At 50.6% G+C, this 22028-nt stretch overlaps 1 protein-coding gene across 3 annotated transcripts; it reads left to right on the forward strand.

Annotated features, from left to right (window-relative positions):
- Positions 1-1865: 1865 nt before the first annotated feature.
- On the forward strand, positions 1866-21161 carry DNAJB13 (DnaJ heat shock protein family (Hsp40) member B13). Of its 3 annotated transcripts, XM_016921587.4 has the most exons (8): positions 1866-2019; positions 9141-9244; positions 10318-10479; positions 15746-15903; positions 17006-17119; positions 19207-19320; positions 20108-20184; positions 20823-21161. In XM_016921587.4, the coding sequence occupies exons 1-8, from the start codon at positions 1952-1954 to the stop codon at positions 20974-20976; spliced, it is 951 nt and encodes a 316-aa protein (XP_016777076.4). In that variant the 5' UTR covers positions 1866-1951; the 3' UTR covers positions 20977-21161. The 3 variants fall into 3 exon arrangements, with proteins under 3 accessions (XP_016777076.4, XP_016777077.4, XP_016777078.4); XM_016921588.4 differs by lacking the exon at positions 10318-10479; XM_016921589.4 differs by lacking the exons at positions 1866-2019; positions 9141-9244 and adding an exon at positions 9719-9849.
- Positions 21162-22028: the final 867 nt, after the last annotated feature.

Consider the following 22028-nt stretch of genomic DNA (forward strand, 5'->3'; position numbering starts at 1 on the left):
ATTCCTTCAACAAGGAATGTTCTAATGCTGCTCTTTTTCTTCCTAAGAAGAAAAAACAAATAGAAGTTAGCTGGGTTGAGGCGAGGGTCTGTGGTGGGTGGGGTGGGAGGTTCTGAGCAGAGGTAGCAGCAGAGGTGAATGAGGAGAGGGGATGGCTGGTTTGGGCAGTGGCAAGCACTGCAGTCCATTCTGACAAGCAGTGGGTGCGTGTAGGGCAGTGATGAGAGCTCAGGTGGAAAGGGAGGCACCAGATCACAGAGGGCCTGTGTGCCATGGTAAGCAGTTTGGAGTTCACTCGAAGTAATGAGGAGTGTGGGCTTTGCAGAACAGAGACAAGGCAGGCAGGCCCGTGAGGAAGTTGTTGTGGTCTTGCTGAAAGATGAAGCCAGAGCTGTGCCCTGATTATGAAGAGGAAGAGCAGAGGAGCTGGGCTTGAGAGGTTGTCTAGGAAGCAGAATGGACTGAGCTTGGTGACCAATTGGATTTGGGATGTGCTTGGAAAACAGGGCTCTGCTGTCCTCAGAGAGGTGGAGCATAACTCCCTCACTGTAAGGGTGGGCCGCACAGTGACTGCCTTCCAAAGAGTGCAATACAGCAAGGGGGAAAGGAGGGCCGGCGCGGTGGCTCACGCCTGTAATCCCAACACTTTGGGAGGCTGAGGTGGGTGGATCACTTGAGGTCAGGAGTTTGAGACCAGCCTGGCCAACATGGTGAAACCCCGTCTCTAGTAAAAATACAAAAATTAGCTGGGCATGGTGGCACATGCCTGTAATCTCAGCTACTCGGGAGGCTGAGGCAGGAGAATCGCTGGAACCCGGCAGGCAGAGGTTGCAGTGAGCTGAAATTGTGCCACTGCACTCCAGCCTGGGCGACGGAGTGAGACTCCATCTCAAAAAACAAAAACAAACAAAAAGAAAAACACCAAACAAATTCCAATTGCAGGACATTCTACAAAACACCTGACCATTATTACTTAAACTGTCAAGGTCATCAAAAACATGGAAAGTCTGAGAAACTGTCACAGTCAGGAGGCACCAGAGGAGATGTGACAGCTAAGTGTAACGTGGCATCCTGGATGGGGTCCGGAACAGAAATAAGATATTAGGTTAAAACAACTAGTAAATCTGAATAAAATGTGGATTTTAGTTAATAATAATGTATCAATATTGGTCATTATTTGTGACAAATGTACCATACTAATGTAAGATGTTAATAATAGGGGAATGTGAATGCAGTGGCTCACACCTGTAATCCCAGCACTTTGGGAGGCCAAGCCGAGCCCAAGAGTTCAAGACCAGCCTGGGCAACATGGTGAAACCCCGTATCTACAAAACATAGAAAAATTAGCCAGGCATGGTAGTGCACGCCTGTGTCTCAGCTACTTGGAAGGCTGAGGTGGAAGAATCCCTTGAGCCTGGGAGGTCGAGACTGCAGTGAGGTGTGATCCTGCCACTGCCCACCAGGCTGGGTGACAGAGTGGAGACCCTGTCTCAAAAACATGATAATGACAATAATAATAATAATAAAATAGGGGAATGTGGATGTGAGGTATATGGGAACTCTCTGTACTGTCTTCTCAACTTTTCTAAACTCTAAAACTGTTCTAAAATAAATGTATTTTTAAAAAATTAGCCAAATGCATTTCTTCTAAAACCTTTTTATTAAAACTAATTACTGCTCTCTTTAAAAACAAGAACAAAATAAAACAGAGCCCTGTGAGTCTTCAATTTCCGAGTTGAGTGACCTTTCACAGGGTCACAGAATCAGCCCCAGCTCTCCCCCAGTCCTTTCACTGACTCCTCTCTGTGGCAGAGCTGAGATTTGTTTAGGGAAGTGGGACTACAACTCCCAGAGTGCACCTGTGCGGTTGTCAGGAGCAACCAAGGAAGCCAACTAACAGGCTTGCTAGAGTCTGAGGACTATCCAGGGCCTGACTGCCAGCTAGCCAGCCATGGGCCAGGATTATTACTCTGTGCTCGGGATCACTCGCAATTCAGAGGATGCCCAGATCAAGCAGGCGTAAGTTGGGGTGGGAGCCAGGCCTTAGGGGTGTGCTGGGGCAGGCCCTGCCCTCTTCTCTTCCAAAATGAGCTTTCCTGCACAGCTTAGCACAGACAAGGTAAACCTTGTTCCTCCTTTCACTTCTTGCATACCTGTATCCTGGCTTTGGTCTGGGTCAGGGCCCAGGTTGTAAATTTGAACTCTTCAGTTCCTCAATCTGCTCCCAACCCGTCTCCCTTTATGCTCCATGCCCTATCTCCTCTCCTGGGTGCCTTGCTTTTCCCAGCAATGAAATGGGGACAAAGGAGCCATTTGAACTTTATCTTGAATATTATGGAGAACCAGAGGCTTGTGAACAAGGGAGTGGCCGGGCCAGATGGATGTTATAAATTCAATTCTGGCCATGATGGAGGTTTTCAGCATTGACTAAACTACATTCCTGAATACTTCCATCGGGTCTTAAGGACATTCTGGCTCATTCCTAAGAAAGCCTACAACAAGAGTCAGTACATTTTTCTGAAAACATGTTTTTGTTTTTTGTTTTGAGACGGAGTTTTGGTCTTGTTGCCCAGGCTGGAGTGCAATGGCGTGATCTCGGCTCACTGCAACCTCCACCTCCTGGCTTCAAGCGATTCTTCTGCCTCATCCTCCCAAGTAGCTGGGATTACAGGCATGCACCACCATGCCCAGCTAATTTTGTATTTTTAGTAGAGATGGGGTTTCTGCTTTTTGGTCAGGCTGGTCTTGAACTCCCGACCTCTGGTGATCCACCCGCCTCAGCCTTCCCAAGTGCTGGGATTATAGGTGTGAGTCACCGCACCTGGCCAAAAACATGTTTTTTTTTTTTTAACAAATATTTATTGAGCATCTACCACAAGGGTTGAGAGGGTACTTCACTCCTGCTGCAGTGGTAGCAGCTGGAGATAAATGTCGGAATCCGACATTGACACTCCCTTACCTCATGCGGCTAGATTTTGTTGCTGAATAGATGTTGAATAAGTCACCACAACTGTGATGAGTGTTACAGAAGAGGAAGTATGGGGGGGTGTGGAAGTTATTTTGGAAGGAGAGAGACCCCTTAGGAGGCTGTTCGTGGTAATCAAGGCAAAAGATGAGGCCAGAGAAAGGGGAGGGAATGGACTTGGCAATTAAGTGGATCACTGGAGGGTGAAGAAAAGAGGAGTCCAGGATAACTCAATCAATTAAGTTAGGCAGTGACAATAGGTGCATGTTTTGAGTGTGTAGGTGCTGTTCTGAGAACTTTCCATCACTGTTTAACCCTCACAACAGCCCTGAGAATTAAGTGCCATTATTATCCCACAAGTGCACTAGTAAATGGTGGAGCCAGTGTTCAGATATCAGGCCTCCCAGAGTTGCCAGTCATGGGCCTATTCCTGGGCCAGGTCCTGTAGGGGATCAGTGGCATAAGTGGAGAGTCTGCGGTGTTGGAGAAAAAAGACACAAACTCATGAAAGGATCTGAGAACAACTCAGGACAGTGTATGATGTCACCCACTCTTTGGAGCATCTCATTGACCAGAAGGACCCATCCAGGGAAAGGTAATCAGGAGGAAGGGGAGTGGGAGTGCAGAAAGATAAGCGCAGCTTAAGCACTGGAAAGGGCTGGATCAGAATCCAGATTCACTTACCTGCTAGCTGTGTGACCTGGGCAAATTACTTAACCTCTTTGAGCCGAAGTTTTCCCATGTCTAAAAATCATCATCATAATAAAGGTTGCTGTGAGATTGAAATAGGATTAGATGAGATAATGCATGTGTCCAGCAATCATTTGCATGTGAAACCATGTCATATAAAGAGTGATTAAGGCCTGGCATGGTGGTTCATGCCTGTAATCTGAGCACTTTAGGAGGCCAAAGCAGGAGGATCCCTTGGGCCCAGGAGTTTGAGAGGGCAGCCTGGGCATCATAGGGAGACCCTGTCTCTACAGAAAATTTAAAAATTAGCTGGGCATGATGGCACACACCTGTAGTCCCAGCTACTTGGGAGGCTGAGGTGGGAGGATTGCTTGAGCCCAGAAGGTAGAGGCTGCATTGAGCTGTGATTGCACCACTGCACTCCAGTCTGGGCAACAGAGCAAGACCTGTCTCAAAAAAATAAAAATGGCTGGGCTGGGCACCGTGGCTCATGTCTGTAATCCCAGCACTTTGGGAGGCCGAGGTAGGCGGATCACGAGGTCAGGAGATCGAGACTGTAGCAGGACGAGCCGCAGAAAAAACCTCGCAGACACCGAGTTGTAGAAGGAAGGGCTTTATTCAGCTGGGATCATCGGCCAGCTACTGCCTTAAGATCCGAGCTCCCCGAGTGTACAATTTCTGTCCCTTTTAAGGGCTCACAACACTAAAGATTTCACATGAAAGGGTCGTGATTGATCTGAGCAAGCAAGGGGTACGTGACGGGTTTCATGGACTGGTAGTCAGAAACAGAACAGGGCAGGGAGTTTCACAATGTTCTTCTATACAATGTCTGGAATCTATGAATAACATCGGTTTCTAAGTTATGAGTTGATTTTTAACTACTGGGTTTAGGCCAGGCAGGCCCAGGCCTGGTTTCGGGCCTGGCGCTGGGCTGCCTGTCTTTGGTTTTACTTCCTTGTTGTTGTTGTTTTTTTAAAACAGGTACTGAGTATAAAACAATATGAGACGGTCGCTCTCTTCCCTCAAGACCATCCTGGCTAACACACTAAATCCCCGTCTCTACTAAAAAATACAAAAAATTAGCCGGGCACCTGTAGTCCCAGCTACTCGGGAGGCTGAGGCAGGAGAATGGCATGAACCCGGGAGGTGGAGCTTACAGTGAGCGAGATCGCACCACTGCACTCCAGCCTGGGCGACGGAGCGAGACTCCATCTCAAAAATAATAATAATAATAATAATAATAATAATAATAATAATGGCTGGACGCAGTGGCTCACACCTGTAATCCTAGCACTTTGGGAGGCTGAGGCAGGTGGATCACTTGAGGTCAGGAGTTTGAGACCAGCTTGGCCAACTTGGTGAAACCACTTCTCTATTAAAAATACAAAAAATTAGCCGGGTGTAGTGGCGCGTGCCTGTAATCCCAGCTACTCGGGAGGCTGAGACAGGAGAATTGCTTGAACCCAGGAGGCAGAGGTTGCAGTGAGCTGAGATCGTGCCATTGCACTCCAGCCTGGGTGACAGAGCGAGACTTCGTCTCAAAAAAATAAATTAAAAAAAATAGGCCGGGCGCAGTGGTTCATGCCTGTAATCCCAGCACTTTGGGAGGCCGAGGCAGGTGGATCACAAGTTCAGGAGATCAAGACCATCCTGGATAACATGGTGAAACCCCGTGCCTACTAAAAATACAAAAAAATAGCCGGGCGTGGTAGCAGGTGCCTGTAGTCCCAGCTACTCAGGAGGGTGAGGCAGGAGAATGGCGCGAACCTGGGAGGCGCAGTTTGCAGTGAGCCGAGATCGCGCCACTGCACTCCAGCCTGGGCGACAGAGCAAGACTCCATCTCAAAAAAATAAATAAATAAGGCTGGGCACGGTGGCTCATGCCTGTAATCCCAGCACTTTGGGAGGACGAGGCAGGAGGATCTCCTGAGGTCAGAAGTTTGAGACCAGCCTGGCCAACAAGGTAAAACCCTGTCTCTACTAAAAAAGATTAGCCAGGCGTGGTGACGGGTGCCTGTAATCCCAGCTACGCGGGAGAATGAGGCAGGAGAATCGCTTGAACCTGGGAGGTGGAGGTTGCAGTGAACCAAGATTGAGTCATTGTACTCCAGCCTGGGCAACAAGAGCAAAACTCCATTTCAAAAATAAATAATAAAATAAAAATAAATAGAGTGATTACAAGAACTATGTAGGTTTCAAAAAGCAGTCCTTAACCCTTCTCCCCTGCAATAACTCTAAGTCACATGTATGACATGCTTGCTCATGGGATCACCTAGATATTGATCAAAAAAAAAAAAGAACTAAACTTATATAAGGAAGAAAAGCATCATGATAATTTATAATTGCCCAGGATTCATAATTGCAGCGTTCAAGCTGTGATTTCACCCCTTTCTCTCCCACTCAGGAAAGCAGGTGAATGAGAGTGATGTTACTGCAGGGATAATTTTGAAACCACTCAAATTTATATGAAAAACTAAACCTTTCTCAAACCTTGTTACTTTTTTTTTTTTTGAAACGGAGTCTCTCTCTGTCACCCAGGCTGGAGTGCAGTGGCAGGATCTCTGCTCACTGCAACCTCCGCCTTCTAGGTTCAAGTGGGTCTTCTGCCTCAGCCCCCTGAGTAGCTGGGACTACAGGTGTGTGCCACTGTGCCCGGCTAATTTTTTTATTTTTAGTAGAGATGGGGTTTCACCATGTTGGCCAGCCTGGTCTCAAACTCCTGATCTCAAGTGATCTGCCTGCCTCGGCCTCCCAAATTGCTGGGATTACAGGAGACTGAGATCACTTGAGGCCAGGAGTTTGAGACCAGCATGGCCAACACGGCAAAAACCCGTCTCTACTAAAAATACAAAAATTAGCCAGGTGTGGTGGTGGGCACCTGTAGTTCCAGCTACTTGAATCTGGGAGGCGGACAATGCAGTGAGCCCAGATCGCGCCACTGCACTCCAGCCTAGGTGACAGAGTGAGACTCTATCTCTAAATAAATAAATAAAAATAACTGACTGTGACCTTTATAATTGAGAAAGGCTGGTTTGGAAGGCTGTGACAATTGTCTTCAAGTCTCTGAAGGTAGATATTCTCTCTGTAAGGTCCCCAGGGCACAGCCAGGACCCTTATGGATGGAGGGGCAGTTGCAGGACCACAGATCCAGCTTCCTATCGCAGTAAGAGGAGGCATTGCCTAAAAGTCAGAGCCATGCCACAGTGAGATGGACTGCCCTGCAGGATGCTTAGCATGTATCATTTATTTACTCATTCCTGCTCAGTGCCCAGCACTGGGGCTAGAACTGATGCAGCAACTCCAGGACCTCCCAGTCTATTAGACAGAGGAGTCAATAGACACCTGGAACACAGCACTGCTGAGGACGAGGATCAAAGGTGCTGGGGACTTGGGAAGGGGAGTCTAACCTAGAAAGGAGGCTAGCAATCAGGGAAGGTGCCCTGGAGGATTTGGCACCTGAGTCGAAAGTTGAAGGATGAATTAAAAATTACCCAGAGAAGCTGGGAGGAGCTGCAGAGGGGTGAGTCATGCAGGAGAGGTCAAGGGAGCAGCAAGAGAGAACAGTGAGTGAGGCCAGAGGGAGAAGCAGGGGCTTGGATCTTAGAGTGAGACATCCGAGTTTTATGCTGGAGACAATGGGGAAACCAGTGAAGGGTTATGCCAGGAGAGGCACCTGGTCAGAAAGTATTTCAGAAGGCCGGGCGCCGTGGCTCACGCCTGTAATCCTAGCATTTTGGGAGGCTGTGGTGGGCGGATCACCTGAGGTCAGTAGTTCAAGACCAGCCTGGCCAACATGGTGAAACCCTGCCTCTACTAAAAATACGAAAATTAGCCAGGCGTGGTGGCTTGCGCCTGTAATCCCAGCTACTTGGGAGGCTGAGGCAGGAGAATCGCTTGAACCCAGGAAGCGGAGGTTGTAGTGAGTCGAGATCGTGCCATTGCACTCCAGCTTGGGCAACAAGAGAGAAACTCCATCTCAAAAAAAAAAAAAAAAGTATATGTCTGGGCTCAGTGAATTTATGATACCTTGGAGAGGAGATGGCAAGTAGGCACTTGGAGGTAGTCTTTGGCTCAGGGAAGTGGTCTGGTTCGGGATGGAGATTTAGCTGTGAGAGACAGAAGTCTGCCTCTGGAATAAGAAGAGAAGCTGTGGAACTCTGGGGATGGCGGCGAGGCGGGTGTGGGCGCTGGAAAAGCGGGTGGAGGCAAGGTGGGGGGTCACGCCTGGGCTGAATGACAGGCGTCTGTGCCGGATGCTTCCCGTGCAGCCCTCCAGACCCACTCCCCACCCTTCCTGCCCTGCTGGGCTCAGGGAGGCTTCCTTGCCCTCAGCCTTCCACATGGAGCCGGCCCAGGGGAGCATCAGGCGGGGAGATGGGGAAGGAGAAGGGCAGGGCTGCGGCTTTATTCCCCAGTTCTCTTCCTATGGGGTCTCTTCAGTCAGCTGTGTCGCTTGACAGAAGGTCACAGCTCCGCTGAGGGCCCTGTCCACACACTCCAACAGACCCCTCGGGGTTCCTGGCCTGGGAAAACTGCACTCCGCTGTCCCTGGCAGTCTCCCTCCGCTCCTCCAGCACCTGGGCGAATGGTCCCTTTATTAAGCTCTCCACAAAGCACCCAATCCGCTCCATCTCTCCCCCACCCCGGGTCACTGCCGATACATATTCTCAGACGCTGCGATGTCTGCCCTTCAGAAACAGGCCAGCTGGTACGACTTGTATCAACCCTCCCTCCTCCAGGTGCCGCAGACTCGCCCTTTAACCACCCGTTGAAGTCAAATGAGCCGTCTTCAGCAGAGATTTTCAGGCAAATAGCAGAGGACTGGGCAGGAACAGAAGTGGGGAAAAAATGAGCAGAGTGGGTGGGGGCGGCACAGGAACCGGACGGACACTGAGCGCCTCAGCCATGCCCGCTGCACACCCAACTGTAGCTCATCCTCCCAAGACGCCTGTGTGTCTGCTCCGGTCCTCTAAGAAGCAAACAGGATTAGATGAGCAGGAAGTGCACCTGGAGAAACCGTGAAGTATGAAGGGAAGGGAGCAGGAGCGCGCACAGTACAGCCTGACACCTGCGAGTGGAGACAGGGAGGGGAGGAAGGAGGGAGAGTGCAGCGAGGCCCGGGGAGCAGCTCAGCCAGCCTCTGGGGAGCCCTCGCGCAAAGCTTGCCCGTTGGAGGAGTCCTGTGTCTTGCAGGAATGGGCCAGCCCTGGTATCCCCACCACACGTAAGCATTGAGGGCAGCTCAGGGGCAGTAGCTTCAGCTCAGATGCCCAGGGGAGCAGCTGCTGGAACTGTCGGTCAACTGTGCTCCCCGCACCAGCTACTCTTCAAGAGCTGAGCAGTGCACCTCCGCAGCCACCACAGCCGGTGAAGCCACCCCGGATTTATAGCTAGGCAGGAGTGAACAGAGTGCCGGCTCTGAACTCTGGTCCGCCCTCAGAAACAGACCAGCTGATACGACTTGTATTAATTCTCCCTCCTCCAGGTACCGCAGACTCGCCCTTAAGCACCACCCGTTGAAGTCAAATGAGCCGTCTTCAGCAGAGATTTTCAGGCAAATAGCAGAGGCCTACGACGTGCTGAGTGACCGTGAGTAGCTGTGGGGCTGAGCACCCCGCTTGATTGGGATAATTCCTTAAGTCTCTAGACTGTTGGGTTTTCTGAGGGGGCCCAATAACGAGGAAGCATCCTTCTTCCCTGCCTAGAATCTAGACACACAGAGAAGACAGAATACGGACCCGCCTTTCTCAGTAGAAGCAAGCTGAGGTGGAGGACGTGGGGTGTGGAGCCCAGGATTATACTGACTCGCTCATCCTGGCAGGCAGTGTGGGAGCTGGGGCACATTCCCCACGCATCCCTATGCCCTGCGGGGACGGGACCTTCCCCGGGAGAAACAGAATAAGGGGCTTGCAACTACGGGGAAGAAAGCTGAAGCTGGGCAGGCGTGCCCACCTGTCCCTCCCAGAGGTCCTTCCCAGTGGCTTAGTGTCCATTTCCCCAGGGCCAGCAACAGTAGGAAGAGGCAGAGAAAGGCCAGGAGTAATTAGGAAATCTGTCTCCTAGGGAAACCAACAGAGTGAAGAAAGTGTGATCCCCGCCCCGGCACCCAGGGCCGTCCTGCGGGGCTTTCCCTGGGGGCTTGTCCTGGAGACTAATCCTGGTTCCTGCGGAAGTACAGCTAGAAGATCACTAAGGTTTCTACAGCCCCAAGTTTTCAGGACTTCAGGGTCCTTAGACTCTAGGATTTCAAAGTTTTAAAATTTGGAGGCTCTAGAATTCTTAGCTTCTAAAATGTCAAGGTTCTACGATTCCGTTTACCCCAGATAAGACAGTGGCTATGATGACTGAGTTAGGCCAAATCCCAGGGCCATTGCCTGAGCCTCAGTCTCTCAGTTATTCCCCCAGTCTCTCACCCTGCCCCCAGGAAACTCAAGGCTTTCCCGTCTCTCTTCTGGGCTACAGGAGCCATACCTAGGTCCTCCCAGAATGAAATGGAACCCCTGACTCCTAGGGTCTCATTCCAAAGACTGCCAGACAGCAGGCACTTTGGGATCAGGCTGCTTCTGCCCCTTCCCTTTCTCCATATCCGCCTGCTTCCCAGCCCCTCCACCTATCTCAGCCCCCAAAGTTGGACACCTCCTTAAGGTGATGCCCATCCACAGCCATGAAGAGAGGCATCTATGACAAGTTTGGAGAAGAGGGCCTGAAGGGTGGGATTCCTTTGGAGTTTGGATCCCAGACCCCATGGACAACTGGTTACGTCTTCCACGGCAAACCTGAAAAGGTGTTCCACGAGTTCTTTGGTGGAAACAACCCCTTCAGTGGTAAGAGGTCTTCCTCCCCCACCTTGCCTTATAGAGAAAGGACACAGCTATAAGTGATGTTTTCGTTGAGTAGTTTTGTTTTTATTTTTACTTTATTATTTTATTTTATTTACTTATTTTTTTTGGCGATGGAGACTCACTCTGTTGCCCAGGCTGGAGTGCAGTAGTGGGATCATGGCTTACTGCAACCTCTGCCTCCCGGGTTCAAATGATTCTCCTCCCTCAGCCTCCCGAGTAGCTGGGACTACAGGTGCACGCTGCCACACCCAGTTAATTTTTTTATATTTTTAGTAGAGACGAGGTTTCACCATGTTGCCCAGGCTGGTTTCGAACTCCTGAGCTCAGGCAATCTGCCTGCCTTGGCCTCCCAAAGTGCTAGGATTACAGGCATGAGCCACCGTGCCCGGCCTATTTTTACTTTAATAAATATATATAAAACACATTGCAAAAGAAAAAGTAAAACAGAATTCATTGAAAAAGAAATACATTCCAGCCCTCCATTTTCTTTTTCTTTCTTTCTTTTTTATTTTTATTTTTTAGATGGAGTCCTGTTCTGTCACCCAGGCTGGAGTGCAGTGGCATGATCTCCGCTCACTGCAACCTCTGCCTCCGGGGTTCAAGCAGTTCTCCCTGCCTCAGCCTCCTGAGTAGCTGGGATTACAGGCACCCACCACCACACCCAGCTAATAATTTTATATTTTTTAGTAGAGACGTGGTTTCACCATGTCTGCCAGGCTGGTCTTGAACTCCTGACCTCAGCTGATCTGCCCACCTCTGCCTTCCAAAGTGCTGGGATTACAGGTGTGAGTCACCATGCCCAGCTAATTTTTGTATTTTTCATAGAGTAGAGACAGGGTTTCGCCATGTTGGCCAGGCTGGTCTTGAACTCCTGACCTCAGGTGATCTGCCCACCTCGGCCTCCCAAAGTGCTGGGATTACAGGCATGAGCCACCGTGTCCGGCCGAGCCCTCCATTTTCTTCCTCAGAAGCAACTACTAGGGAAGCAGCTATTAGTAAACAGTTTATGTGTCCTTCCAGAAACTTTCCATGCTTGTATGAGCTGTATTTATTTTTATAGAAGCCTTTTATTTTGTTAAGGAAATAGGGCCACATTTTACACACTGATTTTTTTTTCACTTAATATATCTTGGAGATTATCTTATATGTTATACTATATATAGATCTACTTTATTCACTTACATGCAAATCTATATACTATGTACAGATCTGCATAAGATTTCATTGTACAGATGTCTATTAGGGATCCATTGCAGAAGCAAATACTGTTTTAGCCACGTGAAGCAGAAAGGGGTTCAAAACAGGGAATTAGGTGCTTTAAAAAATCACCGAGGCCAGGTGTGGTGGCTCACTCCTATAATCCCAGCACTTTGGGAGGCTGAGGTGGCTGGATCGCTTGAGTGTAGGAATTTGGTGCCAACCTGGGCAACGTAGCCAAACCCCATCTCTACAAAAAAATGTGCCAGGAATGGTGGTGTGTGTCTGTAGTTCCAGCTACTCAGGAGGCTGAGGTGGGAGAATCGCCTGAGCCCAGGAGGTTGAGGCTGCAGTGAGCCAAGATCGGGCCACTGCATTCCAGCCTGGGTGACAGATTGAGACCTTGTCTCAAAAAAATAAAATACATAAATAAATAAATAATCATTGAAAGGCCTGGGTGAGAAGGCTGTAAGCTGGCCCTGTAGGAAATCTTCCAAGAACACCACCTCTAAACTGGCCCACAAGGAGAGCTGCTGTCTCTGCCACAGTCACAAAGAAGGAATCAGGAAATGTCACCGTTGCATTCCAGAGCACACCATAAATGTAGCTGCAACTGCTGCCTCACTTGCCTCTGACAGGCATGAAACTCGTGGGTGGACACACAAAGGCTGCTGCAGAAAAACCTAGTATTTCCAGAACAGTGCTCACCAGCTCCAGACAGAGCCATGGAGAGATGCCTGCCACCTTCTTCCTGCCTCCCAAGTAGCTCAGGAACTACCTGATGAACAGAATTCAAAGCCAGAACCTTAGCTGCAAGAGAGTCTGGGGGATGTTCCTTTTGGCTCTACAGATTCTCTAGCAGGGAAGGTATGCAAGAAGGAGGACAGAGCAGATGCCAAGTGCCAGCATGGCTACCATGGATGTTTTATAATTTATTATTATTAGAGTCTTGCTCTGTTGCCCAGGCTGGAGTGCAGTGGCACAATCTTGGCTCACTGCAACCTCTGCCTCCTGGGTTCAAGCGATTCTCCTGCCTCAGCCACCCGAGTAGCTGGGATTACAGGTGGGCACCAGAATGCCTGGCTAATTTTTGTATTTTTAGTAGAGATGGGGTTTCCACTCAAGACTGGCCAGGCTGGTTTTGAACTCCTGACCTCAGGTGATCTGCCTGCGTCATCCTCCCAAAGTGCTGGGATTATAGGCATGAGCCACCATGCCAGGTCTAATTTATTATTTTTAATTACTGTCTTATTGATGGGTAGTTTCTTCCCAGTCTTTTGCTAATATTGTATTTGTGGGAAGATACCTCTTGTCTCTTTTGCAGTTAAAACAGTTCTTGTGCTATTTATAGTTTCCCTAATAGGCTTGTCTCCCTACCAGACTGGGAGATCCTCCAGGTCTGATTGATCTCAGCATAGCCAAACCCCAGCCTAGCATCTGACAAGAGTGAGTGTGGATGGGTGGATGCATGAAATGAAGGAAGGACAGATGGATGAATGGATGAGTGGGTGTATGAATGAATAGATGAGCACATGGTGGGTGGGTGGGTGGGTAGGCGGACAGATGGCTGGGTAAACGAATGGATGGCTGGGTAGGCGGATGGATGGCTGGGTAGGCGGAAGGATGGCTGAGTAGGTGGATGGGTGCGTGATTCCAGGTCTGAGACAAACTGACCAAGAGTTGATTTCTGAGGCTCAGAATCATCTTGCAAAGGCAGTGAAAAGACCTTCACACCTGACTTCCTGGCTCCAGTTATACCCACATAAGGCCTAGATTTTTCACTGCCTGTTTTCTCCTACACCCCTTGCCCCTTCTCCCTGACTATACTTCAGCCTTTCTGAACTTCATAAGTTCTTTCCTTCTCTTTTCTGTGCCAATATGTGGGTTACAGCCCCTCTGCCTCAGAGACTGCTCCCACCTTGTGCCACCCTCACGTGTCTGCCAGAAGAAGCTGAGTTTATAAGCTCCACGTGAGACTGAAAACAGCAAGGGGCTTCGAGTAGCGGGCCTGTTTCCAATCCATGCGCTGCCATTTGTGAACCGTGTGATCCTGGGAAAATTTCTTCACCCCCCTGAAACCCCAGCTTCCTAACCATTACACAGCCAAAATAATCATTAAGGCTCAAGGGCTATTATCAGATGAGATAATGTTTATGAAAAAGGGCTTTGCAATCGGCCGGGCATGGTGGCTCACACCTGTAATCCCAGCACTTCAGGAGGCTGAGGCCGGCGGATCACTTGAGGTCGGCAGTTCAAGACCAGCCTGACCACCATGGAGAAAACCCATCTCTACTAAAAACAAACAAACAAAAACAAAAAAACAAAGCCAGGCACAGTGGTGCATGCCTGCAATCCCAGCCACTTAGGAGGCTGAGGTAGGAGAATCGCTTGAACCGAGGAGGTGGAGGTTGTGGTGAGCCGAGATTGCGCCATTGCACTCCAGCCTGGGCAACAAGATTGAGACTCTGTCTCAAAAAAAAAAAAAAAAGAAAAAAGAAAAAAATGAAAGGGGCTTTGCAGTCCAAAAATGCCATACAGTGGACCTTGCCTCCCTACCTGTCTCAGTTCAAAGGAGCCAAGTGAGTCTACAGGGCATCGCTCATTGGGAAAGGTCAGGCTCAGGGTCTGGGCTTCCTCAGGCAGTGCCCAGAAGCTATACTGCCATAGTGCTCCACCCCAAGGGTTCCTGAGTCCCATCTCCCTGCAGGGTTGAGGGGCTGGGCTTCCTGTGGACTGGCTATTGGGGTGTTTACTGCCTGGTACACTGTAGGTCTGGGTGAACAAGTGAATTCAGCAATGCAACAGGAGGACCAGAAGATTCAGGCCTCTTGATTGCCCATCACATCTTAGAGGGACATAGTGTAGTCACCTCACCATCCCTGCCTAAGGTCATTTCACCATTCTAGCCTGTGAAGTTCATTCCATGGCATTAACCATGAGAGGCAGAATATGGAAACTCTTAACCATAGCGCCCCTCGAGTTTACAGCTTATGAGGGGCTTCCACATCTAGCGATGCGGTGTGGCACAGTGGTTAAGGACACAGGTTCCGTAGTCATATTGTCCTGTGGTTCAGATCCCAACTCTACTGCTTACTAGCTACGGGACCTTAAGCATTTTGTTTGGGCTCCCTGGACCAATGAAATAATAATGTAAGGTTCCAAAAATAGCACCTGACGCATAGTAAGCTCTCAGCAAGTTTTAGCTCTTCATCTTAATGGTGGAAGGCAGGTCAGGCATTATTACCCCATCCCACAGACCAAGACACTGAAGCCCACGGATCACACAGCACATCAGGGGCAGAGCCAGGATGGGGCTGTCTTTGCACTGGGAGGAAGGATGGGGGCAGCAAGAGGGGTTATGGGTGCAGAGCTGGGCAGGGGCAAAAGAAATTGAGGAAAGAGGAGTTTGGGGAATGCCGGTGGCCTCTCAAATTGTTAGGGACCAACCCTTTCCCTCCCCCATCTCAGCTAACAGCTTTATAGAAACTTGAGTCTGGGGTCTTTAGCAATCTTGGGCTGGGCTGGACAGCGAAGGGTTATGGAGTCTGGGGAAGAGTAGGGAAGACTGGCAGGCTCTGACCTTCCTGCCGAGGACTACCAGCAGTCTCTTCTGGTGGTCTTCCACCAGAAGAGCGCGGTGGACTTCCGCGCTCGGGAGTGCGGCCACCAGAGGGAGTGCCTCCCTTTCCTGAGACAGCCAGACTTACGGTATCCGAGTTGTGAATAAGAGAGACGGGGAAGCGTGGGGGGGGGGGGGGGGGCGGCGGGGAGGGCGGGGGGAATGTCCCAAGGGGAGGTGAAGCAGTGGGAAATGGCAAAGGATGATAATCACTGCATCTGCAGTTGAAGACAGCTCCTTGGCTTGGCCAGTCTGAGAGGTGGTTATAGGATGCTGGGTATTACACAGGACACTGAAGAGGTTGGGGAGCATATCTGGATAGGGAGGCTCTGTGTGTGTGTGTGTGTGTGTGTGTGTGTGTGTGTGTATGTGCATGTGCATGTCTGGGTCTCTGGATACAATTTCTCTTACTCCTCTCCCTACCTCCTGCAGAGTTTTTTGATGCAGAAGGAAGTGAGGTAGATTTGAACTTTGTGGGGCTCCAGGGCCGAGGGGTCAAGAAGCAGGACCCCCAAGTCGAACGGGATCTCTACCTGTCCCTGGAGGACTTATTCTTTGGCTGCACCAAAAAAATTAAGATCTCCAGAAGGGTGAGTACTCAGCTTGCTCCTCCCGGGAGCCACCTATCTCCTGCAGCCTAGCAGCTGCCTCCTCCCTTACCTGGGCGGGAGGACTCAGGGATGGTCTCTGATGGAATTATGGAACCTTAGATTCAGAGACCTAGGATGTTAGAATTCCAGAATCTGAAATTCGGAAGGGACAATTGAAGACATTAGCCCGGTTCTTTCCTAGTGCAGGAGTGCTCTCTGCAGCCTTCCCAACTGGGACAGGCTCTTTCCCTTCCTTTCTTTCAGTTCAGCCCCATCCCCGTGGGAACTGGAAAGGCTCTGAATGGGAGGAGTCTCCTCTGAATTCTTCCTTCTGGGCTTTACCAGACCATATTCCCAGGATTTCATCAGGGTGCATGCCTCGTGCATAAGAAAGAACAGTGGGCATGGAGGGTGGGCTGGGAGATAGTCCCCAAGGTGACGGGTTGAGGAAGACCCTCAGTGCCTCGTGTCTAGTCCTTGGCTTGGCCCTGTCCCATGGCCCAGCCCTGTGCCAGGCATAAGAGCAAGCCCCCTCCACCTTTGCCCAGCAGAGGAGATGCCGATGCGGCCACGCTTTCCACAGATGGAACCCATCTGGACATGCGACTGGGGAGTGGAAGGATCCCCAGTGGGGAATGCACTGGAGGAGGCTTAGATATGTTGACTTTCATTTCTCTCTTTGGGATTAAGAGACTTGCTGGAGGCTCAGGGCCGGGCCTCTGGGATTTGGAGAGAGGAATGGAGTACATTTTCACCATGTATCTGTTAGTGGCCAGGGCTGGAGCTGTGTGTTTGATCAACTAATGGTGACTGCTTGGCATCTCAGCCCCCAGCCCCAGTCTCATGGCATCCTCTGCCATACTGGAATCATAAGTTCTTGGTTGTCATGGCAACAGGATGGGAGTGGGAGTGGCTCAGGGCAGGCTCTCCCCATTGCTGGAGGCTCTTCCCATTGCTAGAGGATTGAGCCCAAGTACAAATCCCATAGAGCATCTTTCACGTGTGCAAAGGTCACCTGAGTGTTCATGAAAATCTGAGCAAATCTCGACTGTACTCATGGAAGTCCTAAGCAGACCTCCCCACACCTGATATGTTGCTATAGGTGCTGAACGAGGATGGGTACTCCTCCACCATCAAGGACAAGATCCTGACCATTGATGTGAAGCCCGGTTGGAGGCAGGGCACACGCATCACCTTTGAGAAGGAAGGGGACCAGGTGAGGGGGGTAGAAGCTGACTCAGGTCAGTCACTGAGCTCAGGCGGTGGGAAGACTGAGGAGGAAAGGAAGGGAAAGGAGGCAATACTTTTTCCTGCCCCTGTGAGCCTTGGTCTGTAGAGAGCCCAGTCTGCAGAGTGGGTGAGATGGGATCCCTAATGTTCCTTCCAAGGAACAGAGCCTTAGCCTTACAGTGCTTCTGTGAACAGGCAGCCCAGGGACTGTCCCCATTTTACAGAGTGGGAAATGGGGGCCCAGAGAAGAAAGGGACTTGCCCAGGGCAAGAACATGAGAGCTGAAAGGAGATCCCAGTCTGAACTCCAGTGTTTTCCTGATTTTCTTCAGTGCTTCTCAGAATAAAGCCCAACTACAGGAGCTACTCAGAAACCATTTAATCATAATAATTTTATTTATTTATGTATTTATTTATTTATTTATTTTTATTTTGAGACGGAGTCTCACTGTCGCCCAGGCTGGAGTGAGGTGGCATGATCTCAGCTCATTGCAGCCTCCACCTCCTGGATTCAAGCAATTATCCTGCCCCAGCCTCCTGAGTAGCTAGGACTACAGGCATGCGCCGCCATGCCCAGCTAATTTTTTTTTTTTTTTTTTGAGACAGAGTCTCGCTCTGTTACCCAGGCTGGAAGGCAGTGGTGCGATCTCAGCTCACTGCAAACTCCGCCTCCCGGGTTCAAGTTATTCTGCTGCCTCAGCTTCCCCAGTAGCTGGGATTGCAGGCATGCACCACCACACCCGACTAATTTTTGTATTTTTAGTAGAGACGGGGTTTCACCATGTTGGCCAGGCTGGTCTTGAACTCCTGACCTCAGGTGATCCACCTGTCTCGGCCTCCCAAAGTGCTGGGATTACAGGCGTGAGCCACTGCGCCCGGCCACCCAGCTAATTTTTGTATTTTTATAGAGATAGGGTTTCTCCGTGTTGGCCAGACTGGCCTCGAAATCCTGACCTCAGGTGATACGCCTGCCTCGGCCTCCCAAAGTGCCTGGGATTAAAGGTGTGAGCCACCGTGCCTGGCCTATTAATAATAATTTTAAATTAAATACTATTTAAATAAAAAACATAAATTTATTGTCCAAGCCATGCTGAATCCTTAAGTCCTCAGAAGAGGGATTCAGAGCCAGGGAAGACACATTCCTTTGCCTGCACTTTTTGCCCCCTTTCTCACCTATGAAACATCTACCTCCGGTCTGGCCTGGCGGCTCACACTTATAGCCCCAGCACTTTGGGAGGCCAAGGCAGGAGAATCACTTGAGCTCAGAAGTTTGAGACCAGTCTGGGCAACATAGCGAGACCTTGTCTCTACTAAAAATAAAAAATTTAGCTGGGCATGGTAGTGTGTGCCTGTGGTCCCAGATACTCAGGAGACTGAGGCAGGAGGATCTTTTGAGCCGAGGAGGTCAAGGCTGCAGTGAAGTATGATCATGCCACTGCACTTCAGCCTGGGCAACAGAGCGAGACCCTGTCTAAAAACAAAACAAACAGACAAAATACAAATAAAACATCTACTTCGAATAAACACGCTTCAAAACCCAGCTCCAGTGTTCCCTGCTCTGGGCAGCCTCCTCTGAGCCCCAGCCTCTGGGCCTCCCTTTATCATGTCTTGTGCGTGCTGAGGATTCACCGTCAGTGTTAGGGGCCAGTCTGATTCCTCTGTCCCCAGAGCCCAGAAGAGACCTCAGCAGAGTTTTGGTGACTTAATGAAGTTTGGGACAGGGGTGTCATGCCTGGAGTTACTAGCAAGACAGAGACATACGGGCAGTTGCCTGACGCCCAGCTCAGTGTTCCACCTGCCTGCCGTCTGAGGAAGCCTCTCCGCCCCTCCAGCTGAGTGTGTCTATTTTGGGCATGCTCAGTACAGAAGTAATTCTGGGGGGATTCATTTGGGTAAGCTTCTCAGGCTTCTAATCCATCTGGGCTATGGGGGCCAAACTGAAAAGGCCCTTCCAGAAAACCTGCTCTCATCTCCCCATTGTACAGATGAAGACATGGAGACAAGTAGAGGCAGGAACTTGGCCAAGGTCACACGGCCAACTAGTCCTTGTCACCTTTTGGCGTCCCCTGCCCAGGGCCCCAACATCATCCCAGCAGACATCATTTTCATCGTAAAGGAGAAGCTACACCCTCGCTTCCGCAGGGAGAATGACAACCTCTTCTTCGTGAACCCCATCCCTCTTGGCAAGGTGAGTGGGCAAAGTGCAGGAGCAGCGGGGAGGAGATCAGAGTGAGCCCTGCCTGCCCCGGCCTAGACTTGGCCTCCCCTCCCACAACCACCTGCCATCAGTCACTAAGCCCTGTGGATTCCACCCTCCAAATCACCATCCACTTGGTCCCGTCTGCTCATCTGCACCGCCTGGATCTGTACACCAGATCTGCGCAGCAGGCCTTCCTCCCCACTTCTCATCTCCTCCAGGCTCTTCTCCTTAGGGATCCTGCCACACACTCATCAGACCCTGCCACACTCCTGTCTAAACATCTTTGTGCCACTGGAGGCCCTCTGCGATCTGCTCCCTGCTTACTCCTTCCCCTGCACTCCCGCCCCTTCACCGCATAGCACCCTGCCTGTGTGGCGCATTGTCACACCTCCGTTCTCATTTCTGCTGGGCCCTCTCCCTGGAATGCTGTCTATTCACCTGACCCTATAGGGTCCTCATCAATAGCTACCACCACTGCTACCACTTCCTGCCCCACTCCTGAATGGTTTAGGGGCCTCTCCTTGGCTCCCACAAATGCTTTTATTCTATCTCCATCATTACATTTATACAACATCCATCTTACCTGCCAGATCCATCCATCTTTCCTGCCAGGGCAGAAAATTGCGTGGGTCATTCACCTATTAGTTATTGAACAGCCTCGTCTCCCTTGTGCCCAACTCACAGTCTGGCACTGGACAGGTTCCTAAGGTGCCTTCTAAATAGGAGGGCCATGGTGACCCTCCTCAGCCCCACCTTTGGCCCTGACCCTCCCTAGGCTCTCACCTGCTGCACTGTGGAGGTGAGGACCCTAGATGACCGTCTGCTCAACATCCCCATCAATGACATCGTCCAGTGAGTCCATCTGCCTTGGGCCCCAGTAGCCAAGAGAAGGGCTAGCCTGGGATTTAGGTGGTAGTGTGACAGGTCTGCCCAGTAGCGTTGTACAGGCTGCCCCCAGCAGAAGGGTTCCCTGCTGAGGGGATAGAGAGGACCAAAACTGAACCCACACTGGCCAAGCTGTGGGCTGCAATCACCTGGCAAAAGGAACATCTTTTTCTAATCCACACAAAGCCACTGCAGAGGCTAGAGGCCCCCATTGTTGGGCAGCCCCGTAGCCTCCATGCCCTGCAAACTTCTCATTAGAGTTCTGAGTTGCATATCCTAAGTCCTTTTCCAAGAAAGGCCCTCTGCCCGTGAGGAGGTTTGCCTGGCAGCCCAGCACCCTCGCCCTCACCCCAGGGTTTGCTCACCTTTACTTCCCATTTCCCATGTCTTAAACAAAGTTTCTGGAATCCTCCATCAGAGACTCAGTGTAAACAGGTTTTCAGGGAGCTCCTTTCCCAACCAGTTCTGGCTAAGAACCACTCCAGGTGAAGACTGCAGTGACTGTCCCCTTCCTGGGGTTATGTGAGTAGGGGTTATATGACAGGGACCTGCTGAGGTGCTGCTCTGGGATGCCCTCTATGCTCCTTTCTTTCATCCTATTTCAGCCCCAAATACTTCAAGAAGGTGCCAGGGGAGGGGATGCCATTGCCGGAGGACCCCACTAAGAAAGGGGATCTCTTCATCTTCTTCGACATCCAGTTCCCCACCCGCCTCACACCCCAGAAGAAGCAGATGCTGCGCCAGGCATTGCTGACATGACTGTGGTGGGCTGGAGCAGGGGTGAGAGGAGGCTAGCCGGGCCTCACCCCACCCCTACCCGCCACAGCCTCAGGGTGTGCAGGGGAGCCTGCTGCACAGATATGATACCAGGGTGGGATGGCACAGGGCTTAAACTGACATAATAAAGATCTATTTCCTGTCCTCCAGCTACACCCACGAGAGTACATTGGAGAGGAGCTTCATATTAGCCCTTCTTGTGGGGCACAGGGAAGAAAGAGGCCTAAGGAGCTGAGTGCCTGAGTCCCTGTCCTGGCTTTGTGGGAAAGGGCAGGTAAGGGTTCAGATCCTCTGTGCTTCCACTTTGATAGAGTGGGGCAGGGCTGTGTGGCCTCTGAGGGTCTCTAGCTCTGCTCTGGCTTTTCATGACAGAAGAGACAATCTCTGGAGCATGATATGGTCACGTTAGAGACAGGAAAACTAAAGCACAAAAGAAAACATTCATTGCAGGTCACTCAGGCCTCAGTGGCAAAGCTGTCGTCACAACCTTGAAGGTGGCAGGGTGCGGTGGCTCATGCCTGGACTTTGGGAGGCCGAGGTGGGCGGATCACTTGAGGTCAGGAGTTCGAGACCAGCATGGCCAACATAGTGAAACCTCGTCTCTACTAAATACAAAAATTAGCCAGGTGTGATGGTGGGCACCTGTAATCCCAGCTACTCCAAACGTTGAGGCAGGAGAATTGCTTGAACCTGGGAGGCAGAGTTACAGTGAGCTGAGATTGCACCACTGCACTCCAGCCTGGGCGAAAGTGAAACTCCATCTCAAAAAAACTAGAAAGGCCGGGTGTGGTGGCTTATGCTTGTAATCCCAGCACTTTGGGAGGCTGAGGCAGGTGGATCACCTGAGGTCAGGAGTTCAAGACTAGCCTGGCCAACATGGTGAAAACCCGTTTCTACTAAAAATACAAAAATTAGCTGGGCATGGTGGCGAGGGCCTGTAATCCCAGCTACTCGGCAGGCTGAGGCAGGCGAATCACTTGAATCCAGGAGGTAGAGGTTGCAGTGAGCCGAGACTGCGCCACTGCACTCCAGCC

The sequence above is a fragment of the Pan troglodytes genome, chromosome 9, assembly GCF_028858775.2.
Source record: "Pan troglodytes isolate AG18354 chromosome 9, NHGRI_mPanTro3-v2.0_pri, whole genome shotgun sequence".
NCBI classification, from domain to species: domain Eukaryota; kingdom Metazoa; phylum Chordata; class Mammalia; order Primates; family Hominidae; genus Pan; species Pan troglodytes.

Coding starts and splice junctions, on each gene's coding strand:
- DNAJB13 (XM_016921587.4), top strand. CDS start 1,952: ATGGGCCAGGATTATTACTCTGTGCTCGGGATCACTCGCAATTCAGAG. Junction 2,020..9,140: donor GATGCCCAGATCAAGCAGGC/GTAAGTTGGGGT, acceptor TCCCTCCTCCAG/GTACCGCAGACTCGCCCTTA. Junction 10,480..15,745: donor TGGAAACAACCCCTTCAGTG/GTAAGAGGTCTT, acceptor TACCTCCTGCAG/AGTTTTTTGATGCAGAAGGA.